At 46.9% G+C, this 20,743-nt stretch overlaps 6 protein-coding genes across 6 annotated transcripts, besides 1 other annotated feature; all 6 read left to right on the plus strand.

Moving 5' to 3' along the window:
- Positions 1-39: 39 nt before the first annotated feature.
- Positions 40-2,476, plus strand: UA08_08981 (ATP-dependent RNA helicase mak5; the record flags this gene model as incomplete). The annotated part of the gene is made up of 3 exons (XM_020264037.1): positions 40-276; positions 337-1,542; positions 1,706-2,476. 3 exons carry the CDS (start codon positions 40-42, stop codon positions 2,474-2,476), a joined length of 2,214 nt encoding a protein of 737 aa, XP_020115774.1.
- A 2,790-nt stretch (positions 2,477-5,266) lies between these two features.
- Positions 5,267-5,989, plus strand: UA08_08982 (hypothetical protein; the record flags this gene model as incomplete). Its single annotated transcript, XM_020264038.1, has 3 exons — positions 5,267-5,425; positions 5,559-5,907; positions 5,976-5,989. The coding sequence occupies 3 exons, from the start codon at positions 5,267-5,269 to the stop codon at positions 5,987-5,989; spliced, it is 522 nt and encodes a 173-aa protein (XP_020115775.1).
- A 2,445-nt stretch (positions 5,990-8,434) lies between these two features.
- Positions 8,435-10,094, plus strand: UA08_08983 (hypothetical protein; the record flags this gene model as incomplete). Its single annotated transcript, XM_020264039.1, has 3 exons — positions 8,435-8,583; positions 8,685-9,097; positions 9,175-10,094. 3 exons carry the CDS (start codon positions 8,435-8,437, stop codon positions 10,092-10,094), a joined length of 1,482 nt encoding a protein of 493 aa, XP_020115780.1.
- A 978-nt stretch (positions 10,095-11,072) lies between these two features.
- UA08_08984 (hypothetical protein) lies at positions 11,073-13,161 on the plus strand (the record flags this gene model as incomplete). Its single annotated transcript, XM_020264040.1, has 2 exons — positions 11,073-11,687; positions 11,932-13,161. The coding sequence occupies 2 exons, from the start codon at positions 11,073-11,075 to the stop codon at positions 13,159-13,161; spliced, it is 1,845 nt and encodes a 614-aa protein (XP_020115781.1).
- Positions 13,162-14,676: 1,515 nt separating this feature from the next.
- UA08_08985 (hypothetical protein) lies at positions 14,677-18,235 on the plus strand (the record flags this gene model as incomplete). The annotated part of the gene is made up of 2 exons (XM_020264041.1): positions 14,677-14,731; positions 14,790-18,235. 2 exons carry the CDS (start codon positions 14,677-14,679, stop codon positions 18,233-18,235), a joined length of 3,501 nt encoding a protein of 1,166 aa, XP_020115778.1.
- A 433-nt stretch (positions 18,236-18,668) lies between these two features.
- On the plus strand, positions 18,669-20,350 carry UA08_08986 (FK506-binding protein 4; the record flags this gene model as incomplete). The annotated part of the gene is made up of 4 exons (XM_020264043.1): positions 18,669-18,761; positions 18,835-19,281; positions 19,349-20,072; positions 20,145-20,350. 4 exons carry the CDS (start codon positions 18,669-18,671, stop codon positions 20,348-20,350), a joined length of 1,470 nt encoding a protein of 489 aa, XP_020115779.1.
- Positions 18,961-19,034: a repeat region (Identified by RepeatMasker using a combination of RepBase library and repeat library created with RepeatScout).
- Positions 20,351-20,743: the final 393 nt, after the last annotated feature.

Genomic DNA, 20,743 nt, shown 5'->3' on the forward strand with positions numbered 1-20,743 from the left:
AGAGTCATCTACCAACCAACACCCCCAAACCACCTCGCAATGGGAACAAAACGCGAAAGAGAAGGGCGTGCTTTGCCTAGAAAGGCGTCAAAAAGGACAAAAGTGCAGGAAGATTCAACCGAGGCTTCGGAGGAATTCGTTGGCATTGATCAACTTGAATGGAAGGAAGTTCAGCTCCCAGATCGACTGGGTGATGTCGGTGGGTTTTTTGGACTCGAAGAAATAGACGGCGTGGACATCGTGCGACCGAAAGCCAATGGCCAGGTGAAATTCAAGGTAAGTATTCTAAATTTCAGACCGAGAGAGTTGCGCTGACTAGGCTGTTGTGCTATCTAGGTTGCGGCAGCAGACAACAAGCCGACCAAGTCGATACTCAAGAAAACCGAACATAGCGAGGAGACACCGGTTGAGCATACCGACGAATGGTCCGGCTTCAGTGATGGCGAGGAAGAAGTGAAAACGAAAAAACCAAAGCAGAAGCAGAAGCCGAAGGCAGAAAAAACAAAGAAAGATGTCACGGATGGAGCAAACCCAAGTGCTAAGAAACAGCAACAACAACAACAAAGGCCGAGTGAGAAGGGAGACAAATCGGGCGGCAAAATACAGTCTTTGCCTTTTACGGCCCTCGAAGAGGAAGAAGCGGATGGTGTAGATGTTTCTGCATGGGATTCATTAGGATTGTCTCCGGCGCTACAGACAAGCATTTCTAAGCTCAAATTCTCGACACCCAGTGCGATTCAAAAAGCGGTTATACCGGAAATCCTCGCTGGCCATGATGTGGTCGGTAAGGCTTCGACGGGTTCTGGAAAGACCCTAGCGTTTGGCATACCTATCCTTGAATACTACTTGAACACTAGAGGCCAGCATGACGGTGTGAAAGATAGCAAGAAGAAAGAGACCTCGTCTGGACCAATAGCACTGATACTTTCCCCGACGAGGGAGCTCGCACATCAACTAGCCAAGCACATCGGAGAGCTCAACACACATACCCCGGCGGCAAATGCAAGAATTGCACTCCTTACTGGTGGCTTGGCAATTCAGAAGCAACAACGGTTGTTGACTGACGCTGATATTGTGATTGGCACGCCGGGAAGAGCTTGGGAGATTCTCAGTTCAGGAACGGGCCTTATTCAAAGAATGTCCAAGGTCAAATACTTGGTTCTTGATGAGGCCGACAGACTGCTCAGTGACGGGCATTTCAAGGAACTGGAAGAGATTCTAGATGCCATTGACCGAAAAGAAGACAACGACGAGGCAGAGCAAAATTCTTCAGATTCAGAAGAGGAGAAGAAGGAAGAATCTACATCCACGAGACAAACACTTGTCTTTTCAGCGACTTTCCACAAGGGGTTGCAACAAAAGCTGAGCGGGAAAAGCAAGTTTGTCAGTAGTGATCTCATGAACAAAAAGGAATCTATGGAGTATCTACTACAAAAACTTCAATTTCGTGAAGAGCGGCCGAAATTCATTGATGTTAACCCAATTTCGCAAATGGCGCAAGGCTTGAAAGAGGGAATTTTGGAATGTGCTGCTATGGAAAAGGTAAGTCGGGTCACCGCAATACATCATACTCAGGGTTTTTCTTCTAACAGTCTTTAAAAAGGATCTCTATCTATACACATTATTACTGTACCATCCGCGCCACCGTGTTCTGGTGTTCGCAAACTCTATATCATCAGTTCGCCGTCTGTCGCAATTTTTACAGAATCTGGGGATTCCAGCATTAGCCCTGCATTCAAGTATGGAACAGAAAGCGCGTCTACGGTCTGTTGAACGATTCTCGTCTCCCGAGTCTGATCCCAGCTCAGTCTTGGTGGCTACTGATGTGGCAGCTCGTGGCCTTGATATTAAGGGTATCAACATGGTTGTCCATTATCACGTACCCCGAACCGCAGATATGTATGTCCACAGATCCGGACGTACCGCTCGCGCAGGAGCATCTGGTAAGAGTGTTTTGATCTGCGCACCCGATGAAGTCGTCGGAGTAGCTCGACTTGTTGGCAAGGTCCACGCACAAGCGGAAGCAAGTGTATCTGTGAAACGCAACCCCCTCGAATCCCTCGAACTCGATCGTCGGGTTATCTCGCGTGTCAAGCCACGAGTGACATTGGCGAAGAAGATCACGGAATCCAGTCTAGCCAAGGAGAAACTCTCGGCGGAAGACAATTGGCTGCGTAATGCAGCAGAGGAACTAGGCGTAGACTACGACAGCGAAGAATTCGAGAAGCAGGGCAGTAGAGCGAAAGGTCGCGGTCGCGGTGGTGGTCGTTCGGAAAAGGAGAAGCAAGCGGGCGGTATCACAAAGGCAGAGATGGCAGCCTTACGAGGGGAGCTGAAGCAGCTCCTGTCCAAGCGAATTAACATTGGTATCAGTGAACGATATATTACGGCCGGACGTGTCGACGTCGAGGCATTACTGAGTGGTGAAGGAAACAACAAGGCCTTCATCGGATTGGTGGATAAATTGGAATTTTAGTTGATAGATGATGATGTATATAGCATGGAAGTTTTCTGTCTGGACTCAGAAAGAGGGAAAGGGTCCTAAAATAAATCAGCTGTACATGCACCTTTAGAAGGGAAAACTCGCTACAAAGTACCTAGTTTGGTATCGCTCTGCGCCTAGACACCCAACTAACGCCGTGACTATGTACTACTTTGTGTCTAGCCGGTTCGAAAGGAAATCAAGCAAATCCAAAGTTGGTGTCGATCTGGATATAAATTCGGTACGGATGCGATCCTATTGGCAAATCCCGAAAGCTCTACATTGCATTAGTCGTGAAAGGTATCCGGTCATTCGGCCTCAACGGGGCGCAGTTGAGTCTAGAACTTAGAACTTCCACGAATCCAAAGACAAATCCTTGAGAAGCGAGACAAGACTAGAAATTCTGGGTGAGCCCATGCCGTTCCGTCTAAAATATACCGTTGTCTAGCGAGAAGAATTGTCAATAGGCGGATATACTACTGAGAGCTGACAGCCTCACGGTTTGACAACCAGTTGCATATGCTGGGATCTCCAGAGCGGTTGAGCCCAGTAGCGACGTGCCTGTGCTATTCTGATAAAGGTGCTTGCATGAAGATGAAAGCGTCGAAACCATTCTTTGCCTGGCGTAGTATACATGCGTGCCAGGCCCCGGGAACAAGAATGCAATTTCTCCTGTGGTCACACTGAACAGTGAGAATAGCCTGATGCAGACTACAGACTTCCGACTAAGCATGGCTCAATGCTTGTGCTCGGTGTGACCCGTGCTGTAAGATGTAACAGTAGGAAATCTGGAGGATCAATCATGATCACCGTGAACCCCATATCAGCAGCTAATCAAGATAGACTTTCCGTGCTTTCCGTGCTTTCCGGTAGGTTTCTCCTAATTCCATAGGCCCGGATACAGATGAAAGGGTCATAGCTGAACCTTCTTCTCTCGTCAGTCATACAGCGACGAGCGTTCGCTGTCACCGAGCGCACTGCCCATCGTCGATCGGCCGGAGTTTCAGTGACGTGAAGCTATGGCATAGTTGGGCAAATCAAGGGGTGTCAGTTGCAAGTAAATCCTGAGGGGGTAGATTTAGATTGCAGGTGCCAGCATTCCCATCGGAAAGCAGGAGTGGACGTCGTTGATTGCGTCGCTGGCAGAAGCCATTGGACGTTTTGTGGCGCGCAACGCCACGGCTGCTGAGTCAGCACCCGCTCAACCAATCACGTGTCGGCTTTTGGGCTTGGAAGCTATGATTTGAAGCTATTCCGTCACATCAAGCTTGTGCGTATGTACGGAGTACAGATTATATATGCTATATGCATATGCCCTGTGGTTGCAAGTTGAGGGTCAAGGTTGTCTGCTTTGCTTTACTTTTTTGCTTTCCCTTTCTTTCATCTTGTCTTCGTGGGCTCGGGTTCTTCCGCCCCACGAACCCGGCCTTCGTCCAGAAGCCCAGCCAACGTTTGCAAAATGACGACACAGGTCCGACGAAGATGTATGTGGTCCCAACAGAGTGGTACCTCGAAAACCTATGGTGGCGAGAATGTGAGCACTGAACTGTGAGTGGCGGAAAGAGCTTCCACCATTCCAGGGCCACGGTTCGGTATTTGAAGACCAGAGGGATTGTGCATGCAATTGGCCAGCCCCCCAACCAAATGAACTGCCAAAAGAGCTCCGCTTCGCTGGTATAGGCAGCTTTGAGCTTGTGCTCAAAGGGGTTTACATGAGATCTAGTACTCATGTACTACAACATAGATAGTACCATACTAAGTATGATAGGCTTTGCAAATCCCGAATATCAATCTGAAACTTGAATCGTAGGTTATAAATAAACGTGTCCACCCTTGTATATATCTCGACATCGATGAATAAATTCTGCTTCGGTATATCATAGTGATCTCTACAACTTTTTGCCTTTCTTTCTGTCTCTTTCTCTTTCTTCAGTATCTATCCAGAATTCCGGTAACCTAGCATAAAAGCCAAACAGACCACGTTAGCTTGAGTTTCAGCATATGTTCCTTCGACAGCAGGTCCAGAAACAATCGAAATTGGTATATTGTCCCAAAACCATCCTTCGCCGTTCGACATATCGTCGCTGCTTCGATCCAGGGACATCTCTCTCCCTTCGAATTGCAGGTATGAAGGTCGATCCCATTCCCGCGGGGTTTGCTATAAAATAGCCTTGCTGGAAAGACCTATCAAAATCCACACTGTAACGGTTAATTTAGCCGGACCATTCCTTTGATCTCACTCGCTCAAGCAGTCAAAGCAGTGAGCTATTCACAACCCCGACTCTCTGCCAAGACTCGCTTGGACAGGAAATACCATTCCCAGTGCTGTCTAAGAGCTCTCGTCGCATCTGGTTTGCCGGATGTCGCATCCGAACTAAAATTACCTATTTAGGAAAGACTCGATGCAGTCTGCCAGCTGCGACGCAGCCTAAGACAAGTATTTTGTGATTCCATCCCCCACCCACTATAAGCTGCACACCAGGCAGGCCAGCTGGTATCTGGTATTCATTGCCATGCAGTTTTGTTTCCGTACCGTTGCATGAATAATACAAGCGGCGTTGAGATTGCGATACCCTTTTTTTCCAGCAACGTTCCTTTTCTGCTACTGCATGGACCACGCAAAGTTCCAAACGCCTGCAGTCGGTGGGCTGAACGCGATCTGTTATTCATATTTTGATCCGACTCCCTAAGCGTTCACCTAATGTGTCGATCTGGAGGTTCCGCTAGCTTATTGTATTGAGCCGACACTCCCGCTCGTATATATATTTTCCACACAGACCGACCATGAATAACCAAGCCGATCGAATGAAGGGATATCGCTATATTGCGCCCCGACACGTCGACGTACAGAGGATACAAATGTCGCTACCGTCACATGCTGAGGAAGGAAAGACTAAGCGCGCATCGATGGCTTGTTTAGAATGCAAAAAGAGGCGGACAAAGGTATGCATGATGTGAATAACACCAAAGGATCCCTCACGATGATATCATCTTGCTCTCGTAGGGAGCATAACGGCCGATTTCTTCTTTTCTTCTGTTTTCCCGACATGCCCGTTGACATATCTCGTCTTTACAGTGCAGCACCGGCAGGCCCTGCTCAGAGTGTGCTACCCACGAACGCGAATGTATATATGACGAGACTGCCGATAAACGCCGCAAAGAACACGTTATGTCAACGAAGAATCAACTGCAAGCTACCGAGGAAGTCCTTGGCTTTTACCATAAATTTTTGGAGGATCTTTTGGAGTCTCTTCGCTTAGGCAGTAAAGGCCAACTCCACGAGTTAGTGGAAGTGGTTCAAAGCACTGTTAGGAATCATTTGCCCGAGGAACAGGGCGGTTATGAGAGAATCAAAGAAACTGTCTATTCCATACTTGCAGACTATGAAGATGCGGAAGGGACTAGTGATGTAGAGATCGGGCAGGGTAAGTTTGAATATCACTAACAGTTTTATCTCACGTTAATCGGCTTGATCGAACTAATGGCAGCATAGATATAATCTCTTGAATCCGTAGTCAGATGCTGATCAACAAAAAATGGTTGATAAATATGCGCTGGCCGTAGTCTCTGGACGCCTACTACCCTTCCGCGTTATATCCAGGGATATATATATACGGTGCCGACGCTCTGATCTCTATGGAAAGGCGGCAATTGTTATTTGCTGAGAGAGTATCCGGACTTAAGAGTCGAAATTATGAGGCGAGCGGATATACAATTTACCGTGCTAGTGAGTCAAACGTCATTCGTGTTGGACTATGCATCCTGAGGTCGCTTAGGGGGGAGCGATTATGCCAAGTGGCAATCCCGAAGCAAGTTCCCTGCATTCGGTGGTCCCTGACGCCGGTATTTGATCTCTTCCCGGAATCTTTTACTGGGAATTCCACACAGGCGACAGGTAAAATGGCTGTTCGTGTGATTTCTTTTTGATATTGCTTGTATTTAGTGGGTTTCATCCAAGAAGAAACAAGCAAAGCCGTTTAGGGATACATACATATTGCTTTTTTGCTCGTATTTTTGCCATCGACGAACAATTTCCAGGCTCTTTTTCCGTGTCCTGCTCTAGATGGCCATCAACTTGACGCTCCCCCAAGATATTCCCATACCGTGAGGGTGTGCGTTTTCATCACAGCTAGAAATTCTTCAATGAGGATGCTACCCCTGAGCTCAGCTCTCAATGAGCAGATATACGTATATGCTATGACCGAAGCGGCCGTTCCGGCTTTCATGTCAACTGTGCCTCGACCATGGGATGGACTCGCCAATCATTGTACCCAGACCAAGGGCCGCCATGTTTCCAGGCGTCCGCATCGTCCACAGGGAATACGCCCATATGTCCGTTCATGGCAACACGTGGGCCAGAACCAGCCCCTGCAAAGTCGCTGACCAGGTTTGGCATCCGCTGGTCTGCGCTGGCATCTAGTCTTGTGAAAGACACATTATGTTCCTGTAAATAATCGGCAATCACAGGTGTCGCCGGGTGGATTCGGAGATGGAGCTTGAACGAGCCTCTTGTAGGAATGCGATATGCTTTGCTTTGTCTGATTCAATTATCTTGAGAAAGGATTTTTTATTCGATTTCGCCATTCATTTCTTGGTTATTTGATTGTAATGGTTTGGTTTGGTTGTTTCCCAATTCGCTCGCTGATCTTTGTTCTACGTTGTAGCAATTGTTTGGTCCAGAACGAACAGGAAAATACTAGTATGGAAGCCATCTATCGCGTTGTCCTCCAGGTATATAACTGTAATAGACCAAAGATTATAAAGGCTCATACCATCTATATAAGAAGTGTGAACTTAATTGGTGACTCATCCGCCCAGGTTCAAGTATCAATTCGGACTTCTGGCCGATCTCGCAGAGACTGACAATAACGCGCAGTACAGGATAAGAAGAACTGGAAGTGACAACAGCACTCGGCATGATATACATGTAGTTGTTATAAGCACATCTCAAGGAAAGGCAGAGAGAGAAAAAGCACGTGCTGCACCCAGCGGAGAGTTCCCCGCTTTGCACCTTCTCCATCTCGACTTTTGCGCGAGCCTCATAATCTTCATCATCATCATCCCACTATTTCACCCTAGCCACTTATTCGGAGAAAGGGCCTCCTCTTTTCAGAGACATCCTCAGATGCAATGCCTGGAGACAGTTCTGCAGGCCAGAAGCGCAAGGCCTCGAACTCCTTGACCAAAGAGACTACTGAACGTCGGAAAATAACCCGAGCTTGCGATTTGTGCAAAGTGTAGCTACTCCCCGCGCAGCCATTGTCGTCGTTCAAATGTACTGAATACGATTTCTTGATACGCCTTGCTGACAAAGTGACCAGGAGAAAAACTAAATGCTCTGGAACGCTGCCATGCGGACCCTGCGCCAGATTGTCGCGAGCATGCGAATACAACGCTGTATATACCAGAGGAACACCACCATCTCCACTTCCCGGCCCAGCTTCTGCCTCCTCTTCAACCAAGGGTCCAAAATTCGTAAAACGCTCGACACCTTCCGTTCGCTCATTTGACTGGAGAGCTTCAAAGTCTCCACGATCACCTCTGGTAGTATCATCAACCCCTGCGAGACCAAACCGAACCCGGCTGTGTGAAGGAGGAGATTCGACATCACTGGCTATCTTGTCACCGAGAAGCAGCTCCCCTGAACCAGAAGCTACCGATCTAGAGGGCAACTACCTCGGACCTTCCTCCGGCATATCCTTCCTGTCAAGGAGCTGGAGACGTTTGAAGCAAGACAGTATCTCAGCAACGCCCAGAATTCCGGAAAATGTACAGTCTAAGAACACACCTGTGCTACTATTCGGTGACCGGCCCTTCTCTGATACAGCAGACTGGTCTACTCTAGAATTGCCTCCAAAGGAACGCGGGAAGAGGCTACTGTCATTATATTTTGATTTTTCGATTGTGACATATCGGTTCCTCCATAGAGGCAATGTAGAGGCATTACTTGAAATGGTCTATGAACAGAATATACTGCCATCAAATTCCACGCCTAGCCATTTGGCAGCAAAAGTTGGTGTAATTTACATGATTTTTGCGGTGGGGATACTTGGCGAAGAACAAAGTAATGGGAATGATGAGATCCATCCCGAAAGCGAAAGGTATGTGCTTGTATCCCTCTCTCCCTCTCGGTGCGTTTTTGCTTGCATGTGAGCCGTTGTTTCTTCCTGATATTCATTATTAAATGCTGGGAAATCTGTAGTGAACGATGGTATGCTGCAGCCAGGCATATGATGTCAATTGAGACCGGACCGCCAGCCTTGGAGACTATTCAAGTGCGACTAGGAATATGTCTGTTTCTTTTATCTTCCTCGCGGGCTAATCAGTGCTGGTATATGTTTGGGACCACTATGCAACTAGTGACCGCTCTGGGATTGCATCGGAGACAACTATCCAAGATGACACGCGGGGGACCGGCATATGTAGACCAGGAGTTACGCAAGCGTATTTTCTGGAGCGCTTATACTTTAGACAAGTATTTGAGTGTTATGTTTGGGCGGCCACGGCTGTTGAGTGATGAAGATATCGACCAGGATTTCCCAGATGAAGTAAATGACGAGGATATGTTCCTTGAAGCACCACCGCGAATTCAAGACGCTATGGATGACACGGATGGTATGATGATTGCTTCTATCTTGCACTTTAGGTCAGATACTTTTTCCATATCCCTAAACTAGTCCACATACTAACAGTACTTCTAAGGCTCGGACTTATCATGGGCGAGATCTCTAGGAGGGTGTATCCTATCAAAGCCGTATCTACAGTGGCACCATACGAGGCGGCAATAGAACTTGTTGCCGAGTTACGCGAGTGGAAAGCAAGTGTCCATCCCCTGTTCGGCAGTGTTCGGGCTTCCAGCTTGATACCACCACTTTGTCGGCAAAGCCACGTTTTACACTTTGCATATAATCATGCCATGATACATGCAACTCGACTATTTATCCTCAACGACTTCACTGATTTGTCTCGCCGCCCACTAGTACCTCTTGACCTGGTTACAACTCATGTAAAAAACTGTATTGATGCAGCCAAAGATGTGATGCAGCGGGTAGATACTTTGGCTGAGCAAGGGTCCATGCCGGAGTCTTTCTGGTTCACCCATTACATATGTTTTTGCGCTATTATTGTGGTGTACATTTACACAATTCAACAACATCAGTCTTCTCCTGGCCCGACGACCCCCAGTGTTTCCAGCACAACAGAGGATGTGCAGGACCTATTTAGTCTTGCAGAGAAATGTCAGATTCATCTTGCAACTGCTACCCGTAAAAATTGTCCAAGTCGAAGATATGGGATCATTTTGGAAGAATTGAGACTCGAAGTGCACAGGCAGCTCTCTGCGACAAATATATATCCTAATCAACCGCAACCTATTGAAGTTGAAAGTGCAGAACAAAATCTACAACCGGGCAATAAAGCATATCAACCAGAAGAATCAACTTTTGATCAACCGGCCACATCTATGAATACAGGCTTAAATCCGTTCCCATATCTGGGGCAAACCTCTGTCCCGGGCGTGGAAGATCCTAATCTTATGAGAGATGATGACTTTGATTTCTTGAATACCTTAGATGGGTCTATTTGGTGGACACAGTTGGACTCTTGGGTATGAGATTCCTTTTTTCTTCTCTCCTTTTCCTGTTACTATTTTTTCAATATTGACAGCTAACCGTGCTTGCAGGCTTATTCGAGTCTGAATAACAATTCCTCAGAGTTCAATTTCTAAGACCTAACCATGATAGCCCTTGGTTAGCATCTTGTGCTTCAAATATTATCACGTCTCATGTTATTCGAAGTAATGCGGTTAGTATACACTAGTCATGAACAATTTATCGTCATCACCTAGATCCTTCAAGATATGAAAGGCGCTGACTTGGATTCAAAAGTTGTTAAAATGACATGAGTCAAATGGCCGTTAAACATAGTCCTAAATTTCATTATGACGTCTGTGTATTGGTTCAAAGTGATCATTATCCGGACAACTTCAATCCCATTCAGAAAAATTGACTAGGTATCTGGGAAGTTATCCGAGTCAGTTCTATTACGTTCAGTCCGTTCTCTGACGGGAATTTTACTGGTCTTGGGAACCCCACCGTATGAATTCTTAACCATGTCTCTTACTAGACAGAGGAGACAAGATACTGTCTAAGTGAGGACATGATGCGTGGAAGAACGCCCACAGCCTGCTAAATGGCAAAAGACAAGTCTGGTGTTTGATATATACCAATACTCTTGGACTGAAAGAGGCAAGAGCCATGATTTCTTAAAAAGAGCAAGCTTGATCTTACTGAAGCTAAAGACAGGTATCCTCCGCAATTTCAAGATCTCCAATGATTCCACTTTCCTGGAGAGCCATTGCTTAGTTTGGGGTGATTTACTATTCCATCATGATGCTTTTCCGGGCCGTGCAGGCGGGGAAGATCCATAATAACCATCTCTTCCATCCCTATATAAAGGGTTGAGATGTTTCCTCCATGTCCTGTATTCCTATTGCCTGTCAACTAATGAGAATTTAATACCTTCAATACCTAGGTACCTCTTGATCACGAGTCGAGCTTTATCTCGTTCTTCACACATACACAGACAGATCATGGCAGCCATTGTACGGATCACGGCATCAGAGACATTCCACGGAAAGCAGGCCACCATTGTCAGGCATAGAGAGGTAGCGAAGTTAGAGAGGGAATCCGAGCCAGAGACGACAGATAGTCTAATCCGACGCCGTGCAAAGCTACTCGGAGATACTCCTCTGATGTACTACCTTCATTCCGGTATTGAATATGTCGGCTATAGCATCCGACAGTTGGACGTGTTTGCCTACAGAGTAGCGCAGAAACTTTGTTCGAGACTTCCGGCACGAACTTCATCTTCACAAAAGCCTATCGTGGTGTCGATCCTGGGACCGTCCGATCTCAATTACCTCGTTATGTTTTGGGGTTTGTCTAAACTGGGTCACTCGGTACTTTTTCTATCGACTCGTATCTCCCTGGAAGCTTATGTATCCCTGCTTGAGAGAGCAGAATCGAAGTGTATCGTTATAGATAAGGAATATCAGAACACAGCCGACGATTTGAGTGGGAGAACCCCTGGCTTCCAGGTTGATTACATTGCTCAAGAAGACTGGTACAATTTCCCGATCGAAGACGACGAGCAAATTGATACAAATCTGACTCCTACCCTAGACCCAGTGCAAGAAGCAAAATATGTATGTTGGGTTATTCATTCAAGCGGATCCACGGGGTTGCCGAAACCGATCTTTCAGACCCAAAAAGCCGCCATTCAGAACTATGCTCATGTGAGGCTTCATCACACTTCCCTTATACCACAACTATGGGATGAGCTGCTTGTTTAGGTCTATCTATTCTTGCAAAAGCCTTCATTTGTATAACCCGTCCATTCCACTAGCCAGAAAGCATTTGCTCAGTACAATGAGTTCGAATGACTTTGAGGTATTTTACGGCGCTCCCTATGCCCTGAAAATCCTTGCAGAGACAGAAGAAGGTATTCAAGCCTTAGCAAGGTTCAAGCTTGTTTTATTCAGTGGCTCTCCATGTCCAGACTCTCTTGGGGACAAGCTAGTTGCAAATGGTGTACATCTTATTAGCCAATATGGCTCAACCGAAACGGGCCATTTGATGACTTCCGAAAGACCCCGAGAGGATAAGTTATGGGACTCTGTGCGGCCCTCTGAAGCTTTAAAGCCTTTTCTTCGGTTTGAGGAAAAAAGCCCTGGCTTGTACGAGTCAGTTGTCCTTGACGGCTGGCCGTCAAAAGTGACGTCGAATAGGCCTGACGGTTCTTATGCTACAGAGGACCTCTTCACAAAACACCCTGATCTTGAGGGGTACAAATATTGTGCCCGTCTAGACGATATAACCATGTTGGTGAATGGAAAGAAAGTAATCCCCCTTGCTCTTGAAGGCTCAGTAAGACAAGACCCTGCCGTTGCAGAGGTGGTCGTTTTTGGCGCACAGAGAGACAGTATCGGTATGATTGTGATACTCACGGAAGACGGCGCGGCTCTCTCCAGAGACCAACTTAATGATCAAATTTGGCCTCGTGTAGAGAAGGCACAAACTGAAATGTCGGCCTTTGGACAGCTCTCTCGAGAGATGGTTGTTCTTCTTCCACCAGATACCCAATATCCGCGAACTGATAAGGGCACGGTGATCAGGCAAGCAGTTTACCGCACTTTTGCTGATCTAATTAAGAACACCTACAATGATCAGGCTACGGGTGAGCTTTTATGTCTCACGGAGCCGGAACTTAAGGAATTCCTGCAGGAACAACTCCAAATTATCTTGTCTTCCAGAGCACGTAGTCTGTTGAATGAGGATGCAGATTTCTTTAACATTGGCATGGACTCATTACAGACAACACAACTACGCTCAATCATAATTCGTCGAATTGATAGAGGCGGAAAAGAGCTTGGACTGAATCTAGCATTCGACCACCCTAGCATCAATGTGTTAGCCAAGTACTTGCTATCGCTAAGATCTGGAGTATCAGGCGACAGCCAATCTGTTGAAGATGGCATGAAAATTCTGATTGAGAAATACTCTGTTTTCCAACAACACGAACCACTGCCAAATGGCTTGCATGGGCGTTGCGTTGTCCTTACAGTCGCTTCTGGATCCCTTGGATCCCACACCGCGGCCAAATTGGCACTCCGAACTTAAACTCGTATTATATATTGTCTGATAAGAGCAGGTTCCGTTTTAGAGGCCTATGAACGTCTGGTCATATCCCTACGTGAAAGGAGACTCTACAAGGCCTCTCAGATACTGCTCGCACCAAGCTTGTAGCTCTTCCCGTGAACTTATCCGACCCGAAATTAGGTCTTGAGGAAGACATGTACACTGTGATCACCTCCCAGATCACGGATCTGATCCATTGCGCATGGTCTGTTAACTTCAACTGGCGGTTTCCTAGCTTCGAGAAGGATAACGTCGCCGGTGTCAAGAATCTCATTGATCTCTGTCTCAGATCGCAACGACGTACTCCTGCCTCATTTAATTTTTGCTCTTCTGTCAGCACCGCTGTTAACACGACCGAAAATGAGATTCCAGAGTCCCTGCCCAAAAATTGTCATACGCTCAAGGTATGGGATATGCTCAGTCGAAACTTGTCGCAGAAAATATATGCCTGAAAGCAGCTGAACAAACAAATCTCCGGGCACGATTTCTTAGAATCGGTCAAGCAATCGGAGACACACGGTATGGCATCTGGAATACAACAGCAGCTATCCCACTCATGATACGTGTGCCAAAACTATTGGTGCGTTGCCACGTCTTGACGAGACTCATCGCTGGCTGCCCGTCGACATAGTAGCTGAGAGCATAGTAGAGCACTCATTCTCTACATACACTTCTGGCGTGCTAAATGTTATTAACCACAACAGCTTCCACTGGACACAGATCTTATCCCATTTTTACAGCAAGTAGACCTAACGTTCGAGGCGATGGAAACGGATCGGTGGTTGGACAAGCTGCGTGCGTCGAATCCGGATCCGACGGATAACCCAGCGATAAAATTGGCGGAGTTCTGGATGACAAAATACCGATCAGTGAAGGACCGAAGAAGTCATTCGTCTGGCATACTGAAAAGGCAAGGCATTATTCCAAGGCCCTTGATAAAACTACAGGTTTTAAGTCAAGATGACGTGGCGAAGATGGTACATTACTTCAAAACAGCTTGGTAGATTAGAGGAGTTTTCAATTAAATGAAGCTCGCCGCATCATGCTATATTGAATGGTCAATCAGTATATCATGCATAGCAGATAGAATAGCTCTTCCAATGACAATCCCTAATCCGTTCGTAGTGACTTTGGAATGTACGCGTCAGAATGTTGGCGACTCCCCCATCTTATATTACGCTCAGGGTAGTCCATGACCCTTGGAGACGTGATAGCGTCGGCCGTGCTACGAGCTCATATTGATTCCAAGAATTTTTGACCCAATCTCGATCTGTAGCCCGCCCAATGTCATTAAATTTTGGAGCAATGCGACCTGCGACCCGGCCCTATTCGTCGAAATTAGGGCTCATAACCCTAACCCTAAAGTATCGTGCACGTGACTTCGTGTCGCGCGTTTTTCTCGCCACACGTCATCTCATCTCACCTCACCACATCCCCGCCGAGACCAACAGTCTATACACTCTGCTCGCCTGGGAATGAATATGTGTTTGTGTGAATATGGGCTCCCGGCTTCAAGCCAACTCTGATATAGTGCGCAAAAGGATCCAAAGTCGTAAGTCCTCGACCGTCACATTACAAGTCGCTTAACTCATACATTCCGACTTACTTAGATGCTTTCGATGACGAAAATGGAGAGGAATACGAGGCCTCCGCGTTTGGAGGCTTCGGGGATTATTTTCGACGGAAAAAGCTGAAACTTCAGAACCGCGATGCCGATATTCGTGCTAAGTCCGAAAATAATCCCCCGATCTTTCGGGGTGTCACAGCCCATGTGAATGGATACACACAGCCTTCGCTGAACGACTTACATCGCCTCATCGTTAGCCATGGTGGAGGATTCCTACAATATCTCGATGGGAAGACTAGCGCTACTCACATTATCGCAAGTGCCCTAACGCCAAAGAAGCGCGACGAGTTTCGCAAGTATCGCATTGTTAAACCAGCTTGGGTCGTGGATAGTGTTAATGCTGGCCGATTACTTCCATGGGATAACTACCGTGTCGTCGATGAAGGCGTATCACAGAAGGTACTAAGATTTGAAAATGGTGCCTTGCAGTCTCAAACCAATGAGCTCGAATACAGTTACAAAGATCAAACAGAGAAAAGTTGGTATACTTCACAACTAAAGAAAAGTGAAAACGGTGCCGCTGCGACTTCGCCAGCAACAAAGAAGGTTGACGTTGTATCGAGTCATCTTAACTCAAATGCAGACTCTGACTATGATGATTTTCCAAGCTTGGCTTCGCCGCCGGAAACTATATACAAGTCAACTCTTCCCAAAACGCATGGGGAGCCCGTATTAAGTGATCTGCACCGTGCTCCTGATTACCAGGCTGGTAGAATTGGTCAATTCGAAATCGAAACTATCCCAGATGACCTGAGTATTCCAACCGAAGATCAGCTTATGCGAGAGGCTATCCCAGTGAAACCAGACATGAGCCCAGAGGAGTATAATGCGATACTTCTCTCCAATCCCCGTATGAGACAGTCAAGCGTTGTTAATCCGGACTTTCTAAACCAATATTACCGAGAATCTCGGCTTCATCACCTGTCAACTTGGAAAGCGGAACTCAAAGCCAAGTTGCAAGCAGCTACCCAGGAGAAAGCGAAAACAGCCAAAAAAGTTAAACCACGTGTGCCTGGTTCACGCAGATACGTTTTGCATGTTGACTTTGACAGTTTCTTCGCCGCGGTATCAATACAAAAGCATCACCCAGAATTAATTGACAAGCCGGTTGCTATCGCTCACGGTACTGGCAGTGGCTCGGAAATTGCCAGTTGTAATTATCCAGCGCGTGCCTTTGGAATCAAAAACGGGATGTGGATGAAAGGAGCTCTACAACAATGTCCTGAACTACAAGTCTTATCCTATGATTTTCCTGCCTATGAAGATGCTAGTCGTCAATTTTACAATTGCATCCTTGCTGTTGATGGGATTGTGCAGAGCGTTAGTATTGACGAAGCGCTTATTGATGTCACTACTCAGTGCCTGCAGGCTGGTGGTTCTAATGGACGAGGTATCTCTGAAGGCTCAATATATCGAGAGCAAGCTAAAGCCGATGAAATTGCTAAATCACTTAGGGACAAGATAAAAGCCACGACTGGATGCGCTGTATCTGTGGGTATCGGAGGCAACATTTTGCAGGCAAAAGTGGCACTACGTAAAGCGAAGCCTGCAGGACAGTTTCAGCTGAAACCTGATGAAGTCTTGGATTTCATGGGAAACTTGAAAGTTCAAGATCTCCCTGGTGTTGCCTACAGCCTAGGAGGTAAACTCGAAGAGATAGGGGTCAAGCTCGTCAAGGACTTACGTGATGTATCACGCGAAAGACTTGCTTCTCATCTTGGTCCCAAAACTGGCGCTAAGCTCTGGGACTATTCTAGAGGCATTGACAAGACAGAAGTAGGAACGCAGACGATGCGAAAGTCGGTGTCTGCTGAAATTAACTGGGGCATACGTTTCGTTAATCAGACTCAGGCTGAAGATTTTGTGCAAAATCTTTCAGATGAACTACATCGCCGCTTGGTTGAGAATTTGGTGAAAGGAAAACAGCTCACTTTTCGCGTCATGAGACGTTCTGCAGATGCACCATTGGAACCAGTCAAGCATTTGGGCCATGGGAAATGTGACGTGTTTAATAAGAGTGTATTGCTTGGTGTTGCGACTAATGCAAGCGACATCATTGGCAAAGAGGCTATTTCTATGCTGCGAAGCTTTGGCTTCACACCTGGCGATCTACGTGGGCTGGGTGTTCAGATGACTAAATTGGAACCAGTGAAACCAGCAAGCGGCGGTGGCCTGGAGGGCAGTCAACAACGATTGAAATTTAAAACATCACCGGCCGCTAAGAAACCGATTCGATCTACTGATCCGGATCTAATTGAAAGCCCTCACAAAGGAGATCGAGCTAGCATCGATGCTGTTGAATCGCTTGATAATCGGCCTGCATTTGATAGCTCACTGAAACCTTTAAACATTTCGGGGACGCAATTCATTATGCCGACCCAACCGGATCCGAAAGTAGTCGAAGAGCTACCCGTTGACATTCGATCTATGTTGGTGCGCAAGTCTCCTACGCATCACCGAGATACCTCACCATCTCCGGCACCAAGGCAGCCACCGGAACAGCTTCCCTCACAGTCACAAATAGATCCTGATATTCTGAAGGCTCTACCGGAGGACATTCAAACGGAGATTCTAGGATACTACGCCCAATCTCCAGACGAACGAAGGCCGGAGCAATCTGGAGGCCTCCAACCCCAACTCCAACCCCAATCTCCACGTCCATCACAACCTGTCCGTGCAGCACCTGTTTTTAAACGGCCCACGACACCAGTTAAGAAACGGCGTGGCCGACCACCTAAGTCATCTGTCAATCCTGTCAAGCCGACTCGTTCGGGTTTGACGCAATCGAGCTTCAATTTCACCAGAACAGGTGCAGCTGGAATTGCGGTTAATGATATCCGTGCCTCGGACACAGCAAAGACATCTGAAATATCGGAAGACTTTTTGGCAGCTCTCCCTGATGATATACGAGCCGAAGTCCTGGAAGAGGAACGACAAAAACGTCTACGCCAGCGATCGAAGCTTGTTGCACCGCCTTCTCGCAAGCCAGTAGCAGCTGCTAGACCCAGTACACCTGCTGACTCTAGTTCTGAGGTCTCTGAGAAGCGACTTCAATTGTCACCTCGTCCAGACCGACCAACTTTTACTACCCAAAAGTTGACAGCGCTCCCTGATCTACGAGAAGCAATCACTGCTTGGTTCTCCGCTTTTGCAAAGGATGCTCCTTTTGCCGAGGATGTAGAGGCACTGGCACTTTACCTCAAGCGTGTCATCCTTGAGGAACGGGATTTGGAAAAGGCCATTTCTGTTGCAGAATGGCTGGGATGGTTGGTTACAAATGAGGGAGCAGGTGGAGTGAACAGTACAGCAGAGCAAAGCCAGGGGTCACCATCTGATATGACATGGCCTAAGGCTCTCAGAGCTGTTCAGTGCAGCGTTACTGCAGCGTTTGAAGAGAGAGGGCTGTCTCCGCCTGAATTTTCAGCATAGCTTTTTCTGCCTGTTCTTTGTTGGATAATTTTTGTATAGACATTATGTAGCCATGTAAACATAGCACATACTACTCACAAACTGACTGTATATATAAAATAGCAAGTATAAAAGAGGCATGGGATTTCACAGGTACATCAGCCAATAATGACAATTCTTTATGCATGGCTGGCCCACAGGTGGGGCTGCAGAAAATGAAAAGCTCTCCCAAGCAACAGCGCTGACCGCCTTTATATCTCTGCGCGCATTTGTTGATCCAATTTTTTTTTTTTTTTTTTTTTTTTTACTTTCTGTTTTCCTATCTGGGCCTTTTAACTCCAGTATCTATTTTTCTTTTCTCTCTCTTTCTACCTCTTCATCTTGAATCCTTTCTCTTCTTCTGGCTGTAGATTACATATTTACAAAAGAAGTTTACAAAAAGATATCTTTCACAATGTCTGGAATTCAACCTGTCGCTTTCTATGCGCTCCAGGTGCCGCCTGGTGGTATCATGGTGCCTTCGCTGCCTCCTGGTGCAGTTGCTATGGTAAGTTAACTGACGCAGAACAACCAATTGATTCTGGGAGAGTTTTCCAACTGACAGTCATCTGGTATCAAAGTTGCGTCTGAGCATGGCTGCTATTGATCCAAGCGCCACGCCTGAATACGAAGATGAAGCCGATTCAAGCAAACCCGCACGGTCTACCCTCAAAATCATCCGTATCCCTGAAGAGATGGATATGGATGACGAGGATGATGATGAGGATTACGAAGATGACGATGAAGAGGACAGTGAAGATGACTCTGACGACGAGGAAATCAACGGTGGGCCCAGTGACAAGGAGAAGGCCAAGAAGCGCAAGAAAGCTGCTGCGCTCAAGGACCTAGAGGATGCCATGGATGAGGATGATTCATCCGAGTCAGAGGAGCCGGCTAACATCAAATCTATCATCTCACAACTCATCAAAGGCAAGGGTCCCGCTACCGGGGACGAGGATGAGGATGAGGACGACGAGGAGGGTCTGGAGCTTGACGAGGTTGTTGTTTGCACTCTAGATACTGAGAAGGTACCTTTATCGATACGCTCCATCTTCATATTATATGATGGAGAATTAGAGCTGATAATTGTAATAGCACTACCAACAACCGCTCGACATAACTCTTGCCGATGACGAACGAATTATGTTCAAGGTCACCGGCACACACACTGTCTATCTGACCGGCAATTACGTGATGCCCGTTGACAGCCACGAACATCTGGACGAGGACGATGAGGATGAGGACGACGAGGACTATGACCTCTCGCCTGATGAGGATGAGCTGGATGGTATGGACAACTTGGATTACCTCCTTGCTGGAGGTGAAGAGAGCGATGACCTCGACGATTTGGATGACCCTCGTGTCACTGAGATTGACTCCGAAGACGAGGCTGAAGTTCCCAAGTTGGTGGCTGCTAAAGGAAAGAACAAGCGTGCTGCCGAAGACGAGGCTGCGCCCGAGGAGCCTGTTGCTAAGGAAGCCACAAAAGCTACCAACGGTGATAAAAAGCAGCAGAAAAAGCTGAAGAAGAACAACGGCGATGCTGCCCCGGTTGAGGCTCAGAAAGCTGCAAAGGAAACCCCTGCTGCCAAGACGGACAAGAAAGTTCAGTTTGCCAAAAACTTAGAGCAGGGCCCTACTCCCTCCTCTAACCAGGACAAGAAGGCTGCCGAGAAAACAACTGGCACACTAGGCGTGAAGGAAGTCCAGGGTGTGAAGATTGACGACAAGAAGCTTGGAAAAGGACCCGCTGCTAAGAATGGAAACACCGTCGCTATGCGTTACATTGGAAAGCTTGAGGATGGAAAGGTCTTTGACTGTAAGTTGCGTATCCTCTATGAATGAACATGGCTTTGGTAGCTAACGTGACTTTTTTTCTTCTTCCTTTTAGCCAACAAGAAGGGCAAGCCTTTCACATTCAAGCTTGGCAAAGGAGAGGTTATCAAAGGCTGGGATATCGGCATTGCTGGTATGGCTGCAGGTGGCGAGCGCCGTATTACCATTCCCTCTCACCTTGCATATGGAAAGAAGGGCGTGCCTGGTATCCCAGGGAACTCCAAGCTTATCTTCGACGTCAAGCTCCTGGAAATCAAATAGAGGCGAATCTGCCTGTTGAGCTCGCTGCCAGATTTCCTTCCAGATGCCTTGTGTGATACTTTTTCTTAGTAAATGGATTTTCTTTTCGATTCATCATTTCAAGTGGCATTTCTTCTCGGATTTAAAGTACCCGGACATGTTTTGTGTGTTTGTGAAGAATCTGTTGCATTTGAATTGGATGAGGATACCAGACCGCGTTTGGAGTTTGTCGTCTTCATATTTATCTTGTTTTTCTGTTCCCTTATGTCAAAAAAGTTGGATTCCTGTTGTGCCGGTCGTTTCTTGTGTCGCTCGCGAATACGACGAAACATCATGTGTGATAGAAAACATCAATACGATGCCTGTGTATGTTTATATATTCTATACCAACTAGTTAAATATTTATGACCGTCC

The sequence above is a fragment of the Talaromyces atroroseus genome (genome assembly GCF_001907595.1).
Source record: "Talaromyces atroroseus strain IBT 11181 chromosome Unknown scaffold_17, whole genome shotgun sequence".
Lineage (NCBI taxonomy): Eukaryota > Fungi > Ascomycota > Eurotiomycetes > Eurotiales > Trichocomaceae > Talaromyces > Talaromyces atroroseus.